Raw genomic sequence first — 19,654 nt, forward strand, 5'->3', positions numbered from 1 at the left:
CCCTTTATCAGTTTTTTTTTTACCCTTATGGATCCAGCATTTGGCAAACCATGTACTTCCCTCGTCTGTTCAGTTTCTCTGCCCTGTGCTGCTTGATGTTGCCTTTAGCAGTTGTCAATATTAATGGAAGAAACTGATTTCAGAAGATAGCTTTGGTTAAACAGACAATTTTCACAATTGAATTGACAGAATCTTTGTAGTAATCTGATGTGCAGTACCTTCATTTGTCAGGTATTGAATTCATTGAATTACCAGAAACAGACATTCCCATCTGGTTATTTAGTGCAGTGTCGAGCCGATTGCTTGGTGTTGCTGCTTCAACGCATAGAAAAATTAATACTGTTAATGTGAGGTGTGAATGAGTATATACAACAACAACATGAAAGAAACTAACATTCTGTAATACACAGGTGTTAAGTACTGTCATAGTGAATCTTTTCTCATTTCAAGTATAATGAGGGCTTCATCTAAAAATAAAATACATAACAGAGAGCTTTTGAAAAAAAATATGCATCCTAAAATAAAGTGGATTCATCATATCGGGCTCTTGTTTATTTTCTGTGGCTTCAGCACGGATTATTTGAGTGCGTATATGTGCTCAAAAGATTTGTGCTTATATGAGACATACTGGTTTTTAAGTGCCCGTGAGAAGTAGCCTAAAAGTCTGTCCATTCTTGATTAAAAGCTGTGTTTTCACTGTGTACTTTGTCTTTTTAGAGCACGCCATGTGAAAAAATGTTCTCGTGTTGAGCTAATACTAAAACATGCTGTGAAAAAACTGCAGACCACTGATTGGTCAGTTATTTATCTCATTTACAGGCTTTCTGTTTCAGAGAAAGCTTTCCACCGCTCTCTCTCTCCTTGCTCTCCTCTCTCGCTTGCTCATGCTCCTCAGCTGCTGTGTGCTTTTGAAGCACAGCATTCACACATGAGGAAAAACAACACGTATTTGTCCTGTTGTTCTTTATGTTTACTGCTGCATTAGTTGGATGTAATGAATGAATGAAAAGGAGAAATACAGGGGAGGAAAAGAAAACAGAAACTAAGAGCGTCTGTCTCCAAAGTAAATCATTTCTTGAGTGTTTGATTGTTTATTTGTGCTTTAGTACGTGACAGCCTTGAAACAATCAGAGAATAATGTTATTTTTCTGTCATTCACAGGCTTTCTCTCACTCAAAGAAAGCTTTCCACTGCTGTCCCTCTATTGCTCGCTCGTGCTCTCAGCTCGCTTGCCCTCTCTCTCGCTTCTCTTGTCTTTTTTAAAAGTAGTGCAGTGCCTGTTCAAAACGTGCCTGTTCAGAGCAGACCGTTTGCTTATTATTTCTCGAGAACCACATATATATGTATCAATTGACAGATGTATCAATTAAAACAATAAGGATTTAGAGCACAAGCTTAATTGATTTCCAAAAAATATCAATAAAAAATATCAATATCGCAATATAGAAATACATAAACTGTAATGGAGGATTTTATCCATATTGACCATTATGGGCTGTACCCTCATCACTCTTCTGAAGATTTGGAAATTAAGATTTAAATGTGTAGTTATACTGTGGTTAGTGACCTTAAAAGCAACAACAAACAATGCAAGTTTGGAGCATTTTGAATTTATTATTTATTTTGAACTAGATGTACGAAAGGTAGAACACTGCTGAAAAGATTGTAGTGATCTGGTCATTGTGCATTTACCAGGTAGAAAAAGACTTCTGAGTTAAGGTTTATATCTTAAGCGATCTGCTTTGTGGTTGTATTAAATATTCAACTTCAGGTATATAATGACTGGTAGAGCAAACTTAAAGTCTGTGTTTAATGGCAAGAAACGACTTGACTTGACTTGTTAATAATCTCATACAATCAGTTTGTTGTAGATTCTAATGAAACATTACATAAATAAAAAAATACATTTCCAAAACACTGCAAAAAGATACTGCAAAAACTATTATATTAAAAATTCCTCTTGGTTTATGTGCAATATAAATGCTAACTAGCTATGAACTAGCATTCAGGATGAAATTCTTGAGTGAGAATGCAACAGAATGCAAAAAAATCGCTATCATTTACAATAACATTAAATATCATCCTCTGAATCTACACATAAATTAAACAAATGTACATACATTCTCTGCAAGAAAATGTTATCTTAACTGAAACATTTTATGTGGTATTTTACATTTGCATTCAACAGAAACATTTCCAGAGCAAATAACAATAAGGAGCCAATTGTTTAACCACCCATTTGTATGTTGTACCATAGTCTCTTTTTTACAATGACATAGGCAGCTATGATAGAAAACATAGTTAAACTGATGCTTCATAATATGAAAATCTTTCAATAAATCTTCTCTTCTGTCTGGTTAGCTAGCTGTTACTCAGTGTAAATACTAATACCTATAGTTGTCTACACACACCCCAGTCTGAATTATTTTCAATATACACATTTGTCATTGTTAGTTTGACAGTCCATGATTCACAATTTTTTTTTTGCAATAATCCATTTGGTTCAAATCATTAAACACATAGACAAGCACAAAATGTGACTTGAAATATCATCATGAAGTGCTTTGGATCCCTTGAGAATTTTTACTTTTGGTTTTGGTGTAAGTCGCTGTTTATCTGAGAGTGACCATTCAAAGGGAACCTGAGAAGTCTGCCGGTCTGATCATCATTGTGGTGGACTTCAGTGAGTAGCCTGAGCCTTTCCAGTAGTACCATTTGATTCCATTGAAGCGATTTGAGTTTTGACCTTGTTGGTAATACATTCCATTTAAATTGGATGGACCGCAGGCATCAAACCACCAACCTAGAACATAAAAAGATATGTTATCAGTTTAAATGTAATTTCAGAGATAATGCATTTGAGTCTGTATACAACAGGGACGGTGATGTCTTGTATGTTGTATGGTATGTTTTAGGAATGGGTTAATGTGGTGGACTAAACACAGTGCTTGTCTCTAGCTCTCTTGAAAGTATAGAGGGTTGGGATCTGAATGAGCAAATGAGCATTAAATTACATTTTTCAAGCTATAAACACAATTATATGCTTCTGTCTGTTATATGCTTCTGTCTAACAAGTAGCATTACTAATGTTCCACTTGTGGCTCATTGATGTCAAGGCATCACTTGAGCAGCTAGTTGAAGTGTCAGTACACTCTTCTCTTTGGTGTCAAGGCAGGTATTTCAGTAACATCAACAGCAAAACTACTACTGCATACTGTAGAGATGGATTATCATTTCTCATGGATACTTTTTGTTCTAGGTCCTCAAGGCACTTTTTTAAGTTTTCATTGGTGTGTGCTGGGCAGAGACTGGCGGATAACTTGATGCACCGTCTAAGGCAGTAATAACTGAGCTGTCATACCTACGCCCTGGGAATAGCATGTGCATTTCTTAAACTGTTAAAATATAAAAAATGTTGATCTTTCTGGTTCAAAAAATAAATAATGATAGGGAGCTCATAGGATTTGTAAAACTATGGTCTCCCGTTTTAGGAACGTAGCTAAAGCTGCCATATAAAGTATACATTGAGTTACGTAACGGAGAATATGTGACAAGTTAGATAGACAGATATTTATTAGTCTTTTGTAAATTCATTGTGTTCCATACAGCAGTCGTCAGACAGACAACTGTGATACCAAACAGACAGCTACGATACCAAAAAACAAAACAACAGCACCAACAACATTCACATTAGAGCACCTTAGCATAATCACAGACCTATACACAACATATCACCAAAGTGCTCTACATATTATAAGGTGCAGCATCCCCACACTCAGAGGTTTAGTTATTTTTCTTTCACAGTTTTCTATGCAGTACTGGTCGGCACGAATGATCTGCAAGCCTGGTTGATTTGGAGAGATGGCACCATATACCGTCTGCCTGATGCCAGTTGTATGTTCCATGATTATAGTGAATGATGCAGTGGCTAAAAACCACTCAATGTTAAGTTTTTGGGGATTGTTGCCTCCCAAATCCATTGCAATTACAGAATGCACAGCTTGGAGGGTATTATCCTCCTTAAACCATGACCACTTGCCAACAAAATAACATATGTAATCAAATTTTCATACATTTTCAAAGAGAAATTTCCATGATTGGACTCAAATCTTTTGAACATACTCAACCCACAAGAATAGAGACTAGTGCTGCATCCTGCTGCACAATATTATAAAACTGTCTTTCCAGCTCAGATAACCAAGTAGCCACGTAGCACTCTCTCTCTCAGACACGTACAGCGCCCCCCCCCATCCTCCTGTCAATGACACAGACATCTTTACTACTGTCTGTCTTTCCCTCTCTCACTCATACCTGCGACTTCTCCTCATCTCCTATATTTCTGTGCTGTTTTGGTCACAATTCATCTTTTCTTTTTGCAGCTGTCTCTCAGACCTGTAACGTTCAGCTTCACTGTAGCTCATGTAGTTAATTTCAAAAACTCTCTCTGTCGTCATCCTGCTGTTGATTTCGATTTTCAGATTCATGCAAAAATGTTCTCTCTAAGAAGCAATTTACCTATTTTATTTTATTGGTTACACAAATAACCCAAGCTCCAAACTCTTTAACTAAGCCTTCCTAGAGTTTAATTAATGGCACATTAATTTAGAACAGCAAACTAACACTGTCCTGGACTTCTAACACTGTTATACTGTCCTGGACTGCTGTTGCCCCCCTAATAATCAAACCATCACTAAGTATGTGTGTAAAGTCTTTCTTAAGTACTTAGTAACTAGGCTGCACCATTAAAACTTAAGAAATGTCTAATCCAGTAGTAATGAGCAAATTGGTTGCTAGGAAACATCTGTACCACCATCCAATAAGAAACAAGCATCTATATAAAAAGGAAGTCACTATAGCAACACAAACTGTAACATTACTTCCAAAAATAACAGTTTTAGGGGCCAAAAAATGAACTTAGCTGAAAAAGAACTTAGCCTCCAGTCCTTTATGAATGTAGGTAGAACTAGTTTGTGTGGTGCAACCAGTTTTAACTTAGTGATGTGGAAGTCTTCGCTTGGTAAACACTTGAAGCTAAATTTGAATTTACAATCAGTTGGTGCAACAGGCCCCAGTTACTAAAAGTTAATTCAACACCTACTAGTCTATCAGAATCAAGAATTTTTAGTGGGCCTCGTGTAGAGCCGGTGTTATACTTTCCACGTCTGTGAATATGCTAGGGTCCGCATGACGTAATTTTGTCATCAGAGGGTGTATACGTAGGCTCTGTGTGGACATCCACATACCTCCAATTTGTTGTGACTGCGTGTCCACCTCGCTACGATCAATAGATGCCGATCTACTGCGCGTGTGTGGAACGTGTCCTCCAAGCGGACTCCAGAAACTAGTATAAACGGAACTACCACACGTCCATGGTGTCTGCAGTTGTCCGTGTACAAGTCCGCTTGGAAGTATATTCAGGGCTTAACAGTTTAATTCAGTTCAGATATATTTATTTATTTATTTATTTATTAATATTAATTAATACAATTCAATACAAAAACTGTGCAGTAAAGTACTCCGTGTGAAGCTTATTTTTGGAATGGTATGAGAGTGGAGTTGATTCAACTCTGTGGTAAAAGTTTTAGTTAGTAGTTGGTGTTATATTGGACTTCTGTATTTTTAGATACTTCAAATATTTTTTCATCTAATCTATCAGTCTTTTTTTCATTCATGACAGGCAGCTGCATATTCTTAATGGCAGACTCTGCATTCCTCTTTACTGGATCAGTGCCACTAAGTCATGATTGTGCATAATATTCATATGGCAAGACCCTTGTGAGAGACCCCTCATGGGAAAAAAAGGGATAGGGTTAGGGTTTTCATGCTTTCATGCTCCCTTGGCAGACCCCAGTACAGAGGGAGACAAAATTCTGGCAGCTGAGTCACTTTGAAGGGAATGGAGGAGGACCTCTAAGCTGCAAGAGGAGAAAGGGAAAAGCTCTGTTCCCAGGCTATTAATGTCAGCCATTGTAGAGGCTGAATTCCCTAATGAGTTGATCAGTGATTAACTCTGAGCTAATTGTGCCCTTTGACCACAAAAGTGCGGGAGCCCTTAAAATGCCCTTGAAGATTTTTGGAGGAAGTGCCAAGAAATATTTGGGTGGGTGGGAATTTGTTCTGCAAAAAGTGCAGATTACAAATTGATGCCATTATTGTATTTTCCTGATAAGCACAATTGCAAAAAGCACAAGTCATTTACAAAAGAGTGTTTCTTACCCCCTGTTGTCAGTTGTGAACATTTGCAAACACATTTGTCGTTGTCTGCATCCTTTGTACTGAAATCACTTCCTGGCTGCCCAATGCTGCTTATTTTGCCTGCTGTTCCACTGAAGCCTTTAAGGTGTATCCTGTAGAATGGAAAAGGAAAAATGAAGGAAGGAGGAGGAGGAAGTCTGTAATTGCTGTTCCTCAAAAGGCAACTGACTTTTACAGTTCTTAGCTTTAGCTACACTGCTACTGGATACTTAAAGATTATTTTGGCATAGGTTTTACTATTTAATTTGTAATTTTAATTTGTATGAATTATTTGGAATTACTGAGCCAGCTCACTAAAGACCATGTTGGTCATATTCAAGTGGACTTGAGGCCTGAATGCAAGTATGTTGAATTGGAGCATTTCAAGGTCTGTTTGTCAAAGAAAATATCCATTCAACTCTTGAAATCAGCTTATGTATGGAAAAGAAAACACTTCTGAAGGTTGTGTTATTGCCAAGAGGTGCAGACTGAATGTTAGAAATCCAAGACATTTTATGTATTTCCTATTTTTCAAATGCTGGCCAGTTTTATTACATTTTCTTTGGCCTAATGCCAGTACACCATTATCAGGAAGTAAATAGTCCTATAAAGCAAAAACCTCCTTTCAGAGGAATTTCTATAGTATGTTTTACTTGTAGATAGTAGAAATAAGTCAGTATGTATGATTATAAACTAGTCTTTCCAATTGTATTTACTATAGATAAATATATGTATATAATATTAACTGTCAGTGAACCAATTGTAGAGAATTGACTTGATAATCAGACTGAATTGCAGATTGAATCATTAAACTTCATTATTCATTCTATTATGATCGCTTAATTGACCCAGGTTTGTAGAGAATGTTGTGTGATACAACCAAAGCGCTTATGCTTTTACCTTTGGGAAGATGTTCATGCATGAAATTAGGTGTTATACACTACATGAGCATTCTTCTAAAGATGATGCTTCAGAGCTGTTTTTTATTTGTTTGGCAATGCATCTTGTTTTAAGGACTGTTGCTTTTGAATGTTGTCGCTAACATAGTTGTTAATTTATTCATTATTCTGAATAATAAATTATTCATATAATGATTGCAAGGCTTTTGGTTTTGAGGCTGTGCTTTAGTTATGCTTCTTGATCAGGTTTTTGGTATGTTTTCAGGATAGCAGACTTAAAAAGTGCTGTTTTATGAGAAAAGTGGTTATTATTGGCTGATGGGCTTGTCCTTAATAACATGAGCTACATGAGAAATTGAATTTTGGCTCAAAGCAGAAACTAAACAAAACATAATTGCAACCTAGTATCTGACACATTTATTACTAAGGGAAAATGTCTTTGATGTTGTCAATACAACCAACCTGTAATTCTGTGCTTCACCATCAAGAGTAAACTGGTCATATTGGGAAAATCCAGAGTTTCCTTCCCAGTCGTTCAGCTGGATCCTTAGTTTGTAAGATTGTTGATTTGTCAGTCTGGAGACAAATTCATTTCCCAACCAAAATTCACCTGAAGCTTCTCCAAACCCCTGCAAAGGCACACAAGAACATTTAAAGGTGACCCGTTATGCTCATTTCCAGCTTTATATTTTTATTCTGGGACTCCACTAGAGTAGCTTTGCATGATGCACAGTTCAAAAAACTCTTTATTTATCTTATACTGGCCCTTTATGCAGCCCCTCAGTTCAGCCTCCTTCTCTAACAGGCAGTCTTAGCTCCTGTCTCTTTAAGACCCCCCTCCCGATGAGCACACTCTGTTCTGATTGGACAGCTTTTCGGAAGCCTGCTGAGGGGCAGCCGTATCAGAGTCGTGTTAAGTTACTGCTGATGAAAACCCAACATTTCCTGCTTTTGTCGTAGTTGTTGTAGATAACGGACTTTTATTGTGAATTTCTGAAGAATTTAAAGGAAATGAAATGTGTTCCTCATCGAATTAGCAGAGCTTCGTTAGTAAAAGTTAGTAAAACCTGGGCAACACAACAACATATTAAGATATTTGGAGCTATATGTTCAGTGGATCAGTTGGAAATAATGCAGGCAGGAATATTACAAGCTGAAACAGCCACAGTGATGATGGTGTTTGATGAAGAGGTGCAGACAACTAGCACACCTCCAGCAGGTGAACTACTTATTTGGATTTGTAATGGAAAAACACTCACATCGTGCCAGCTCAACTTGAGTCATGGCTTAGTGTGACTACTCCCAAAACAATGGAAAAATGCCATAATCTTAGTGGAACAGAGCAGTGAACTGGCACGCTGTACGTGGAGCAGATGACAACATATAAAGAAATCCATCATGAGCTGATGTCAGCTCGGGCTGAAAGAAGAAAAAACTGTTGGGAACTGAGCGTTCAGAGCAGTCTGAAGCCAGTGCTTTTTGCTCACAGGGATTACTTCTACATACGTTTACCTCATTATTTGACACTATGGCCACGTATAATATGAGCATCCAACATTGTAACATTATATATATGACTGAAAATAAGGAAAAGCATAACAGGTCTCCTTAAGCTAAACCTTGTTGAACCTCATCAATAGAGTTGTGTAGATTTTCTACTCACAAAACTATGTTCTGTACATGGCTTTGCTACATTGCAAGGTTATTTTCACTGGAACTAAAATATTGAATTACACAAAACAACATCCATCATTATATTTTCATGGGAAAGTATGTAAATTTCATCTGAACTTGCATTGTGGTATGAATAAAGAACAGCACATTAATGTTTTATGTTAAAATAATTACTCTGTAGGGACTTTACATTTTTTGGCAACAATGTGTTGTTGGGCCATAAATCTCCTACTTGGTGTAGACAGTGCTAGTCAATCATTTAATTTTGGAAATCATCTAGATCCCTTCCCCTCCACTATAATTGTAAGTTAATAAGCACTGTCTCATGTGCATTTACAAAAATGCTAAATATGCTGTGATCAGATCTGATATCTAAAAAATGGCAAATAGCTAAAAAATGTTTTTTGGAAATGTTGACTTTGCTGGCAATATGTTTGTGAATAGCAGATGGTTATCATGTCTTGTGTTAATATTTGCATTTTCCTTCTTCTTCTTTGCACTGCTTGTATGTCAGAAATTGCCTCTAACAGTGCAGAATCACAAGCACTTAAAACGCTTTCAGTTGATGGCCAAAACCAAACCCATCTACTGCATTGTGCATTTGGCATGAAAACCGTATCCTAGGTTATATTTTTTTAAGGAAAGAATTTCTTCTTGATAGCTGTTTACCTTTTTATACTCTTGCCACGTACGGTGAAAGTCAACACGCCCGTCAAAGCGTTTTTGTAGTACTGTCCAGCCACCTCCCTCCGTCTCCATGTCACAGAAAGCCTTCAGACACAAAGAAAAAAGGGGTTACCCAATTAATAATTGACAATCAATGTTCTGTAAAGAATTCATGCTCATTTATAATTTGACAAAGGCATCTTATTTCAGTTTGGTTTAGATAACTGCAGTGAAGAGATACAGAACTGAAGTCCAAGTCTTACTTGCTGAAAAGTATCTAAGGAGATCACAGTTCTAGCTCAAGCATGCACATCATTAATGGAGGTCTGAGAACATTTTAATTTAACTGCCCCGCCCTCAAACACAATACTGGTAGTGTCTGAACACTTGATCCAGTGGTCTGGAGTGTTTATGCATTTACAAGGTTATGTAAGTGCGTGTATCATTGCATTATTTACCTTCTATACTAATGTGTGCACACATACATGCCGAGTGATCCTCTTCTATAGTACCACAGATTATTGCACTATTTTTTAAAGTTCTAGTTATAGCTGATTTTGAGGTTAAACCAGCTTGAAATGAATAAACAGAGTTACTTTACCTTAACCTCTAGCGTAGTGTTGGGTAATGTGAGAGTGTAGACTCCACTCTGGGTGTTTCCGGACTTGAAGACAGCAGCACAGTCCATGTATGTGGTGGGAGTATCCTGCATCATGGCAGTTGTAGTCTCTGCAGAAGAAATAAGTCTTGGTAATTTGGCAGCACAACTTTGTTCAGCATTCCTGTCCTCCTTTCATAATTTAACACTCTCCGACAAAAAAGGTTACATACATATGCCCCTTTTCACAGCAGACATTTTGATTTGTCACAGTAGGAAAATTGTAAATGTCTTTTTTTTTCTATTCAAGTGTCTCAACATTGTGACAGTGAGCCGGCATGCACAGGACCCTGAAACTGAAGCAGCTAAATAGAATTCAGCCTTCATTCATTTTATTATTTACACTTGTGCTTTACTTACATGTGACATGTCAAAATATTTTCAGTGAAAAGCCTTTTACTTCAGTGTGACTGTTTTGAAAGTGAGACGCAGGCCTTCTTTTGTGCTGTCCAATACAACAGCAGTATCATACCTTACAGCCTCGAAAACACGCACATAGTCTTGGCCTACAGGTCAAGGTGTTTTAACAGTTTGAATATGATACTTAACCCTCCTGTTGACCTCAGGTCAAATTCAAATTCTTTCATCTAATTGCCTGAAAACCACATTGATGGTTCCATACCACACACTTTGCAAGTAAAAGTAATGATCACTACTTTCATTGAATTTTGGGTGTTTTATTAAAATTTATAGCACCCGTGCACTTTTGTCCTCCCGAGTCAAAATTGACCCGGAGGACAAAAGTTGCATGGTCGACGGGAAGACAACAGGAGGGTTAAGAGTGCATACTTAGTCTGACTCTCTTTTGTAATTATATTGTAAAGGAGTTCCCATGGCCTGTACTGTTGACTCACCTCGAGCTGTGCCGATAGAGAGGGTGTGAATGAGGTTGTTCACGGTGTCCAGCAGCTCCTGTTGCTGATGCTGCAGGACGGTGTTGTTAGAGGAGACTTTGAGCAGCTGCTGCTCCAGCTGGCCTATGATGGCTGTCTGCTTCTGTATTAGAGTCTGAAGCTGCTCCTTTTCTTCTCGAAGCGTCTTCAGCTCCACCTGCCTCTGTTCCTCCATCTCTTCCACCTTCTTCTCCAGGACGCTGAGTGAGAAGCAGGTGAGAAATTCAGAAATGGGCTTTGCCTTTGCTTTCTGCATAAGTCTACAACTGTGTTAGTGACCCTCAAAATTGGTTTTCTGATTTAAAAAAACACCTATGGAGTATTTTTAAAAATTAGTTTTTGGGTTGAAAATCAGTTGTGTTTTATAAAATGTCTTTTTTTTAACGCACTATTGTTGCCATGTGATTGTGAGTCCTCACCTGTTTTTGTCATTCAACTTGTTTATTTCATTTGTTTGGACTATTAGTTGTTTTTCCAAATTGTTGGTTGACAAGGAATTCTCAAGAAGTTGTCGCTCAAGTCGAGTTGTATGACTAATTACCTAGAAATACAAGAACAAGGTAAAACAGTTAAATCAGGCTTTGTCTAGTAGATACAATTTTTAAATAGTCCATGATAATTTAAACGTTTGTACCCTTATCAAGTCATTTATTCACAACTTAAAACAGGATATGTTGTTATGTAACACTAATTTACTATAAACAGCAAAATAGTTAAGAACTATTTCATGCCATTGCGTCTGGCATTTCTCAATTTTGATGTTCAATATTATATACAGACTGGATATGAGTAAAAAGGCACAAGACAAACAAGATGATATACAAAAAAGAACAATAAAGAACAAAGTATTAAAAACAACATAACACTCTTAACATAATTTTTGCATATTGCAATTTTTCACAATAATTTGGATAATCTTTTCTGTATTCCATTAATGGATTAGGTTCAACACCAGCTCAGTTTACACCTCGAGCGGGGACAAACAGCAATTTGCAAAGCGGAAAAATGTGACAGGAAAGAACAACCAAATTCCAATAGAGCAGACATACCTGAACTAGGGAAACAAGAATCCATGTATTTTCACAGACAGACGTATTGAACTAAATTCTGGGGTTAGGGGACCTTGCCTCTAATTTCCCAGTTCGGAGGAACTGAACTCAGCAAAAAGCAGGTTGTTTACATGGATCATAGCTATGTGTCTCCAATGGAGCTGTTGATGTCTTTGAACAGACGGATGTCTGATTGTGACAAACTGATAGACCCTTTCTGTGGGAATACAAGTGTGCTAATAACAGGAAATGCTGTACAGTTGGCTCACATAAGGTCATTGACGTGTAGCCACAATAATAAACTGACGCAGTAATGCCTGTTTTTCCCTATTTTTTAAAACCCTGAGGCTAGACCATTTAATGCAGTGTATCATAGAGCACGCTCAGGCTTTCTTATGGAAAGAAAAGGGATATTAAACATACCAATACATTCAAGTCATTAAAAAACAACTGATAAACTCACATTTTGCTCAGAAATCTGTTTTTCATATACAGTATGTGTTTTAAACTTCTGTGTGTTTAAAAAACAGGCAATGCAGCCTCACCTGTGCCTCCACGTTAATCAGTTTCCTTGTTTGCTCTGCAGTTTGACTCAGTATGTTTGTTCCAATCTCAATCATTGTGGCTGTGTGGTTGTGCACAGCAGTCTGTTGGATTTGTACCATGTCCTGTTTCATGCTGTCCTGTATGTAGTTCTCCAGCTGCAGAACAGAATAAAGACAGTTATCAGCATCTTAAACCGATACGCTTTCAGTGGTTTTGTAGTGTCTGCACAATCCTGCTTTACATTCATACAGTATTTTACAGATTGACAGCTCAGAGCTGCTCACGACAATCTGCTGCTGTAATGTTGAACACAGAGCAGCTCTGTTTTTTTGCTGGAGTTTTAAAGGCCTCTCTCAAGACAAGCTTGAGAAGTCACTTGTTCTCTTTTCTGCTCAGATTTGCCCTGTTGGTTCAGGGACTGACATTCTTCTGAGTATTCAGTGTACAATGACTGGAATGCAGTTAACACCATTGTCATAGAGAGCGAACTGTCAATGAGACAGTTACATAATTTTACGATAGCTGACGCTCTCTATTATTACTACTGGGTGTGTAGCCATGCTTTACAGGAAAATAATTAAAGAAATAAGAAAGTCACAATGTATTATGTTCAAACTCAAGAACTTCTGTGGACAAATAGTTTTGCTATTTTGCTCCGTCTTTACACATTAGTTGGAATAGTTCACCCTCTCATAAGATGTGTAGAAGTCTCCCCAAAGTATCTTGACAGCAATCATTTCAAAAGTGTGTATTACCATCATTTTTAGTGTATTGTATTCTAAAATTGTGTGAGAATATGTATTTAATATGTATGTATGTATTAAATACATATTATGTATTTATTTGGCAATAAAGTGATGTTGCTGTAGCAGAGTATAATGATGAAGCATCATTGTTCAATTATTTAAGCCAAAGCAATATAAGTCAAGACAAGTCGTCCCGTGACGACTTTTCAATTGTTTTTTATTATATCCTGTCAAATATTTTATAAGCTTCTTAGAATTTAAACATAAATCATTTAGTGTAGCGGTTGTTTGGTTCTTGAATATCAAAATATGTCATGTGTTCCTAGAAGGATAATGAAATAATAAATGAGTAAACTGACTCAAGATGATATAAAACATTTTGAGTTATGATGTAACCTCAAACTTTTCAACCAAAGGAATATTACAGTGGCTTGGAGAATAGATGCCTTCAGAGTGGGAAAAGGTCAATGTTTCATCTTTACCACATTTGTTCTTATGTACCTTACAGTATTGCCAGATTTAGACCAGGACCAATCATTAAGTTATTTCCTGCATGGTGTTCCTGAGTGGCAATCAGGTCACACGACTCGTAAACAGGATGGAAGTGTTGAGTGAGGAGTTACATCCTTCATGACAGTGTGACTTCTGTAGAGGTGGAAACCAGCGTCAGTCGAATATCTTTGTCGTTTACGGTAAGTTTGCATAATCACGTTGGCTATTTACTCGTCTGTCAGTAATGCGACCCCCAAATAGCCATTTTTATTATTGTTTTTCCCCCATGGCAAATACAACCAACAGCTGCAATTAGTGCTGATTTTGTTTGCCTTCCTTTCTTGTTCTTAGATACACACACACACACACACACACACACACACACACAGACATGAGTGGTAGGTTGTACTTTGAAATGTTGGCAGGACGTCCCATTGACAGTCAATGATCTAATCAGTTGTTTACTCCGTCTGCCTCAGAGGCGTCAGTGAAGAATGACTATGTTCCTCCTTCACACAAAAGCATGACAACAGATTGTTTTCCTCAGTTGTTGACAGCTAGTGCAGCATAGATTTTTCAGAAATGAAGTGAAGATACTTAATAGTTGTCTACTGTAAACTATGATCTATTTGGAACTTGTTGATCATAAGTAGGCTGCTTTCTAGACACCTAAAATTATTTATGTGACAGCACTGTGAAGTTATTTAAGCTCTTAAGTGACAGTCTGATTCCTCTAAATGAGTTGGCGATTACTTGTTCTCTCAAGTTATTTGGACTAAATGTAAGCTCTGCCATCATTGTCCGCAATTAACTTTTTGACTCACCAGCCAAGGGGACTGGTGGATGAATAATCCACCCGCCAAGCATATTTTTTACCGGCCAAAATAATTAATTGCCTTTTTGTGTCACATACACATTCGTTTCAGTACATTTCATTGAGATAATAAGGTATTGTGTTGAATACAAACTTAAAGGAGAGGCCAGACCAGAATTTGAAGCAAAATTATTTAATTATAATGAGTTTTACACGCGTAATTATAGTCATTGTGTATTGCACTCTGAGCACTTCCAAATGTGCTGGTCACACTATTCTTTCTGTGTGAACACTGTCAGACTGTCTTCAGCACTCCTACAGTTTTGCGGCACTGTTTAGACACACCTAAAGCACAAACATGGTGCACGTGTCTACACTGTATGGGCTGTATGTACTGTATGTATACACTGGCTATGGGCCATCATGCCATTACATGACTATTTTGGTACAGACATTTACCCGCCAGTGTGGTGCATAGCCTTCCAAGATTTACTCGCCAAACGGAAAATCTACCCACATTTGGTGCCTGGCGGGTGTTAATTTTGGACCCTGTCTGCCATCCACCCATCCACTCCTGTAAAAGATTGACATATATCACCTTTTTATACCTACTTATTCCTGTTCAGGGTTGCTGGGAGCTGAAACTTGTCACATCATTGAGTGGGTACATTTTACCCAATTCATCTTCTAAATCTAAAGTAGAATTTCATCATTTGAATATTTCCTTACATAATTTTTGAGGGGAGCATTTATGCCTTTTGTTAGATAGTGGGCAGTGAAGAGGCAGACAGGAAACATGGGGAGAGAGAGATGGGTATGATGTGCAACAAGAGTCCCTGGCTGGAATCGAACCAGAGACGCTGTAGTTGTGTGCCACACGCTTTAACCATTCGGCTATTGGAATGCCCCCTCCCTTATATAATCTTAAATAACTTGAAGTTGCACCCAAGGTAGCAGGCTTATAGCTACCATAGTAGACCAACCAGTTTTTTTTGGTTTTTTAGTATTAAACTGCAGGAGAAATGTGGCTTTCTCATCTTCACACCTCCCTGTTTCAGCACCTCATTTCTTTACCACATTAAAAAGCCTGCCAGGCTCAGTGATAAAGGGTTGGTTTATGCTTGATCAGAACTACTTTGAGCAACGCATTGTCTGCCCGCAGCAGAAATCAAAAGTGTTTATAGTTGTTTCGAATGGCTACGCTCAAAGGCTGGGCAAAGTCGGATGTTGGTCGGCGTACATGTTCAGACGGTCTTTGCCAGAAGACATTCATAGTGTTGCACTCAGTTATTCACATGAAAAATTACATAGTTGTGTCTAGAATGAAAAAAGATAGCCAGACAGAGAAGTTCAAACCCTGGCTTCTTTCATGCCTCCGCACAGCTGGCAAATCACTGCGTGAAGTGGGTTTGACCGTCCCATTGTTGCGTTTAGAAAGTTACAGAAATGTCCCTGCACAGCCCCCCTAATCCAACGTCAGAAAGGTAGAAAAAAGATGGAGTATACTGTCTCTTAAATAGTCTTTTTCACATAATTTTGCTGGTTCGCTAAATGTATTAATGGCCATAACACACTTTCCTACTGATAAAGACCTTTATCTTTCCCCTTTTTGTTCCAGAGCCATAGTAAGGTATAATATTTGATAGTGAGAACCTGTATTATACTTATTAGACATCATTTGTGTTGTTAAAATAGATTTTTACAACTCACTTCTGTTCTTTATGGCAAAGTATCAAAGTTAATTTTTAGAGGCAACATTTGTGTTGTGAAACTTAACCATCTGTCTTAACACCTTAGCTGTGATTTCTTTCCCCATATTCATCTTCTCCTGTGCAAATGACAAACCAGAAGTCGCTAATGTACTGTATATGTGCATCTAAATGTTTGATAAACTGTCAATCAGCAATACGTCTTTGCAGGTAAGAGGAATAGAAAGTATAAATTGTCACTGTGTCAGATGGGTTGTTGGACTTTGTTCGCTTGCTTTGTAAACTGGCTTAAGATTTCTGGAAAGACACTTGAATGTGCCTGTGTGTGCGTAGTTACTGAGTAGCAGCGTCTCGTTCATGAAGAACATCAAAGAAGAGTGCCCTCTGAGCTCTCCCGTGGAACGGATCAGAGCTCGTTTTATGTTACGAGACGGGAACCGTGTGATCAAGCTGTGAGAAGTTCTCGTCTTGTCTGGCTCGTCTTGTATAGTTCTCATCATTAATCACACTCTGAAGAGGGAGAGGCGAGGGAGCCAGAAAAGAGGCCGTTCAGTTCTTTCACGCGCACAAGCAATGGCTCAACAAACTGAAAAGAGAAGTATGCATCCCTCGCGTGGACACCTGTGATGAGTCTTTGTCAGTCGCCGAACTCATTATGTCCTTTTTCAAAGAAGGAAAGTGTCTCACAGGCACTCAGCAATCTTTGTGTGTTTGTTTCAACATTGGCCGTGTGAAAATAGATCACATTAATTCAATTAGGCAACTAATTTGATAATCAATGAATTGTTTGAGTTCCTTTACAAGCAAAAATGCCAAACAGTTCATGGTTTTAGGTTCTCAAATATGAATATTTGCTGCCTTTCCTCGTCTTACATTATAGCAAATTTAATCACTTTGGGTTTTGGACTGTTGGTCAAACAAAACAGATGATGACATCCCTTTGGGCTCTAGGAAATTGTGATGGGCACTTTTTCAATGTTCTCTCTCTCATAGACTAAGCGTTTTATTGATAATGAAAATAATCGTTAGTTGCTGCCTTAATATATTCCCAACTAATCTGTTGGTCGAGGTAAAGGTGAAAGTGAAATATTATACTGTCAACAATGTGCATGGTTGTGTTACAGCTCTGACATAATTATCATTTTGGACAGAATCATTATTACAAACACCAGCCTTTAAACTGATGTAATGTTTTGTTTAGCAGATCACTTTTATCACTTTTATGGCAGTTTGCAGAGAGCTTGTGGTTGAAAATGAACTCATCACATGAAAACAGAGACAGCAGCTATCCTTGAATCTTTGCAAGTCAGAATAAAACAATAGTTTGTCTTTGTGGATGTTTGGTTTTCTTTATAACAGCTCTCCTGTTTGGTTCTGAATATTTGAAAGTAAGCATTAATGTCTCCTGTGACACCTGTGTAGGTGCTTTCTCAGTTCTTCAGAACATTTTGTTTCAAATATCTAAGTAGACTTTGTTTCTCTTTAACTCTGAAACTTTTACTTTCACAATGATGTAATAAAGAGGCTTCATGATATTACGGTCTGTTGTATCATGGGTGTGACGTGATGGACAGAAACAACTTTACCTTAAGTAGCCACTGTGTGTTGTTCTCCATGATGATCTCCAGCTGTTCCAGCCTCTGAGCCGACTCGTCGCTGTCTCCGGGGCCATCCTTTTGAACTGGATTATAGCTGCTCTGGGTTTGGCAGTTTTCCTGCTCTGGCAGCAGAAAGGTGTAGCTGCACGGGCCGTTTTGGATCTGATATTGTCTCTTGCCAACGATAGCGTCTGAATTCTTCTTATATCCTGTCCCCATACCAAGGCAGATACTTAAAACCAGCAAGTCCACATTCAACATTTTCATAGTGGAACTATTTACCAAAAAATAGAGTAAGTACAAAGATTTTCGAGTTTTCCTTAATCTTCTCTCAGGGGTTGGAGCAACAGCATCAACGGTCCTCTTGAGGTTCTGCAGATTCCTTTTATCAGCACTCAGTAGTGAAGAAGAGAAAAAGCCATCAGGAATTAGAGGTAGTGTGTCAATCCCGTAGGTTACCGGTGCCAGACTGCATGTGTTCGCCTTTCATCAAGCCCCCAGCCACTTGTTTGAGCTGCCCGTGGCCCCTCTGATTAGTTAACTGTGAGAAACCACTCCCCCTTCCCTGTGGCCAGTCGCTGTGAAGAGCAGTGAAGTGGAGATCCCTTTCAATACGCACCAACATCACAGTGAGGCAGATGCACAAACTACACATCTTCCACTATATCCTCTACACTACCCACGTGTTTTCTTTCCCTAGTCAGGATGCAGCTGTCCACCTTCAGCACACTCTCTGTGGTAGCTGCCGTGTCCATCCATTGAAAAAATGTTTCAGGCGACAAACACCAGCATCTTTTAATGAGAGATTAAAAGGTTTCCTAGATGACATTCTTGGCACTTTTTGGAGTTTTCTATGACTTTCCTGCTTTATTTTATAAGTTGACAAATCTATATTAAAGACAAAATCCACTGATACTAAAATTCTACTTTCTATTCCCATGAGTTTCCCTATTTCCTGTGACTTCATTCATTTCTTTTTTTATATACCAAGTGGGTTTCACGGATTCACAAAGTTATTAAAAATATATCATTCCCAGATCTTCTTTCTCATGGTCCATAAAGTCTCATTTTCTGTTATTGGTACAAACTAAAGTTGCCACTTGATGACCTCTGACCACTTTTTTATTTGCATGTGCTGCAGGGTAGATTCATGCAATTATAAGATTAAATACTTTGTTAACTCCACTAGCTAACTTAACTTAAAATAGCAAAAAGTGATCTAACACAGATGAAGTATTTCATGGTTAAATTGAAGTGTCAATCTGTGCGAGTGAATCTGTTGTGAAGATGATCATTGATACAGATGTTTAAAAAAGTTTTCTAGACTCTTTAAAGGCAGTCTTTTAAATTTTTAGTCTTGCCAGAAAGATAACCATCTACATGTGCTGATGTTGTTTAAGAGAGTATTCAGGGATCCTTTGAGGACGATATTTCTTGTGCTGCTGATATGTTTTTCTGTGGCTAAAAGAAAATTTCAGAAGAAGATGGTTTTGAAAATAAATCACCCTTGAGTTATATTTACTAGAAAGTAAAGGGGTTGGCTCCACACAATTTAAAATGATACAGCCACATACAACTTTTAGCTGTAATAATGACTATCCTCCGAGACACAGATGAAAAGTTAGCGTTTCTTCTCTCTAATTGCCACATTATCCCAACATAAGTTTTTTTTCACA

At 37.9% G+C, this 19,654-nt stretch overlaps 2 protein-coding genes across 6 annotated transcripts in view; one reads left to right on the forward strand and one right to left on the reverse strand.

Moving 5' to 3' along the window:
- The window catches only part of mcph1 (microcephalin 1), a 37,063-nt gene that overhangs the window by 14,003 nt on the left and 3,406 nt on the right, over positions 1–19,654 (forward strand). The window contains exon 14 of one of the 5 annotated variants that reach the window (XM_042433136.1): positions 10,956–11,018. The exons of 3 other annotated variants lie outside the window; for them this stretch is intronic. In XM_042433136.1, the coding sequence (XP_042289070.1) occupies positions 10,956–11,003 (48 nt within the window). In that variant the 3' untranslated portion in view covers positions 11,004–11,018. Of the gene's footprint in view, positions 1–10,955; positions 11,019–13,873; positions 13,904–19,654 lie in introns of those variants that run through there. One more of the 5 variants, XM_042433137.1, reaches the window with a different exon arrangement.
- On the reverse strand, positions 1,476–19,647 carry angpt2a (angiopoietin 2a). Its single transcript, XM_042433156.1, has 9 exons — positions 17,967–19,647; positions 12,619–12,774; positions 11,444–11,565; positions 10,986–11,224; positions 10,075–10,202; positions 9,477–9,578; positions 7,596–7,762; positions 6,217–6,347; positions 1,476–2,803 (listed from the first exon to the last, which is right to left on the reverse strand). The coding sequence occupies exons 1-9, from the start codon at positions 18,243–18,245 to the stop codon at positions 2,631–2,633; spliced, it is 1,497 nt and encodes a 498-aa protein (XP_042289090.1). The 5' UTR covers positions 18,246–19,647; the 3' UTR covers positions 1,476–2,630.

This window comes from Thunnus maccoyii, chromosome 14 (genome assembly GCF_910596095.1).
Source record: "Thunnus maccoyii chromosome 14, fThuMac1.1, whole genome shotgun sequence".
Lineage (NCBI taxonomy): Eukaryota > Metazoa > Chordata > Actinopteri > Scombriformes > Scombridae > Thunnus > Thunnus maccoyii.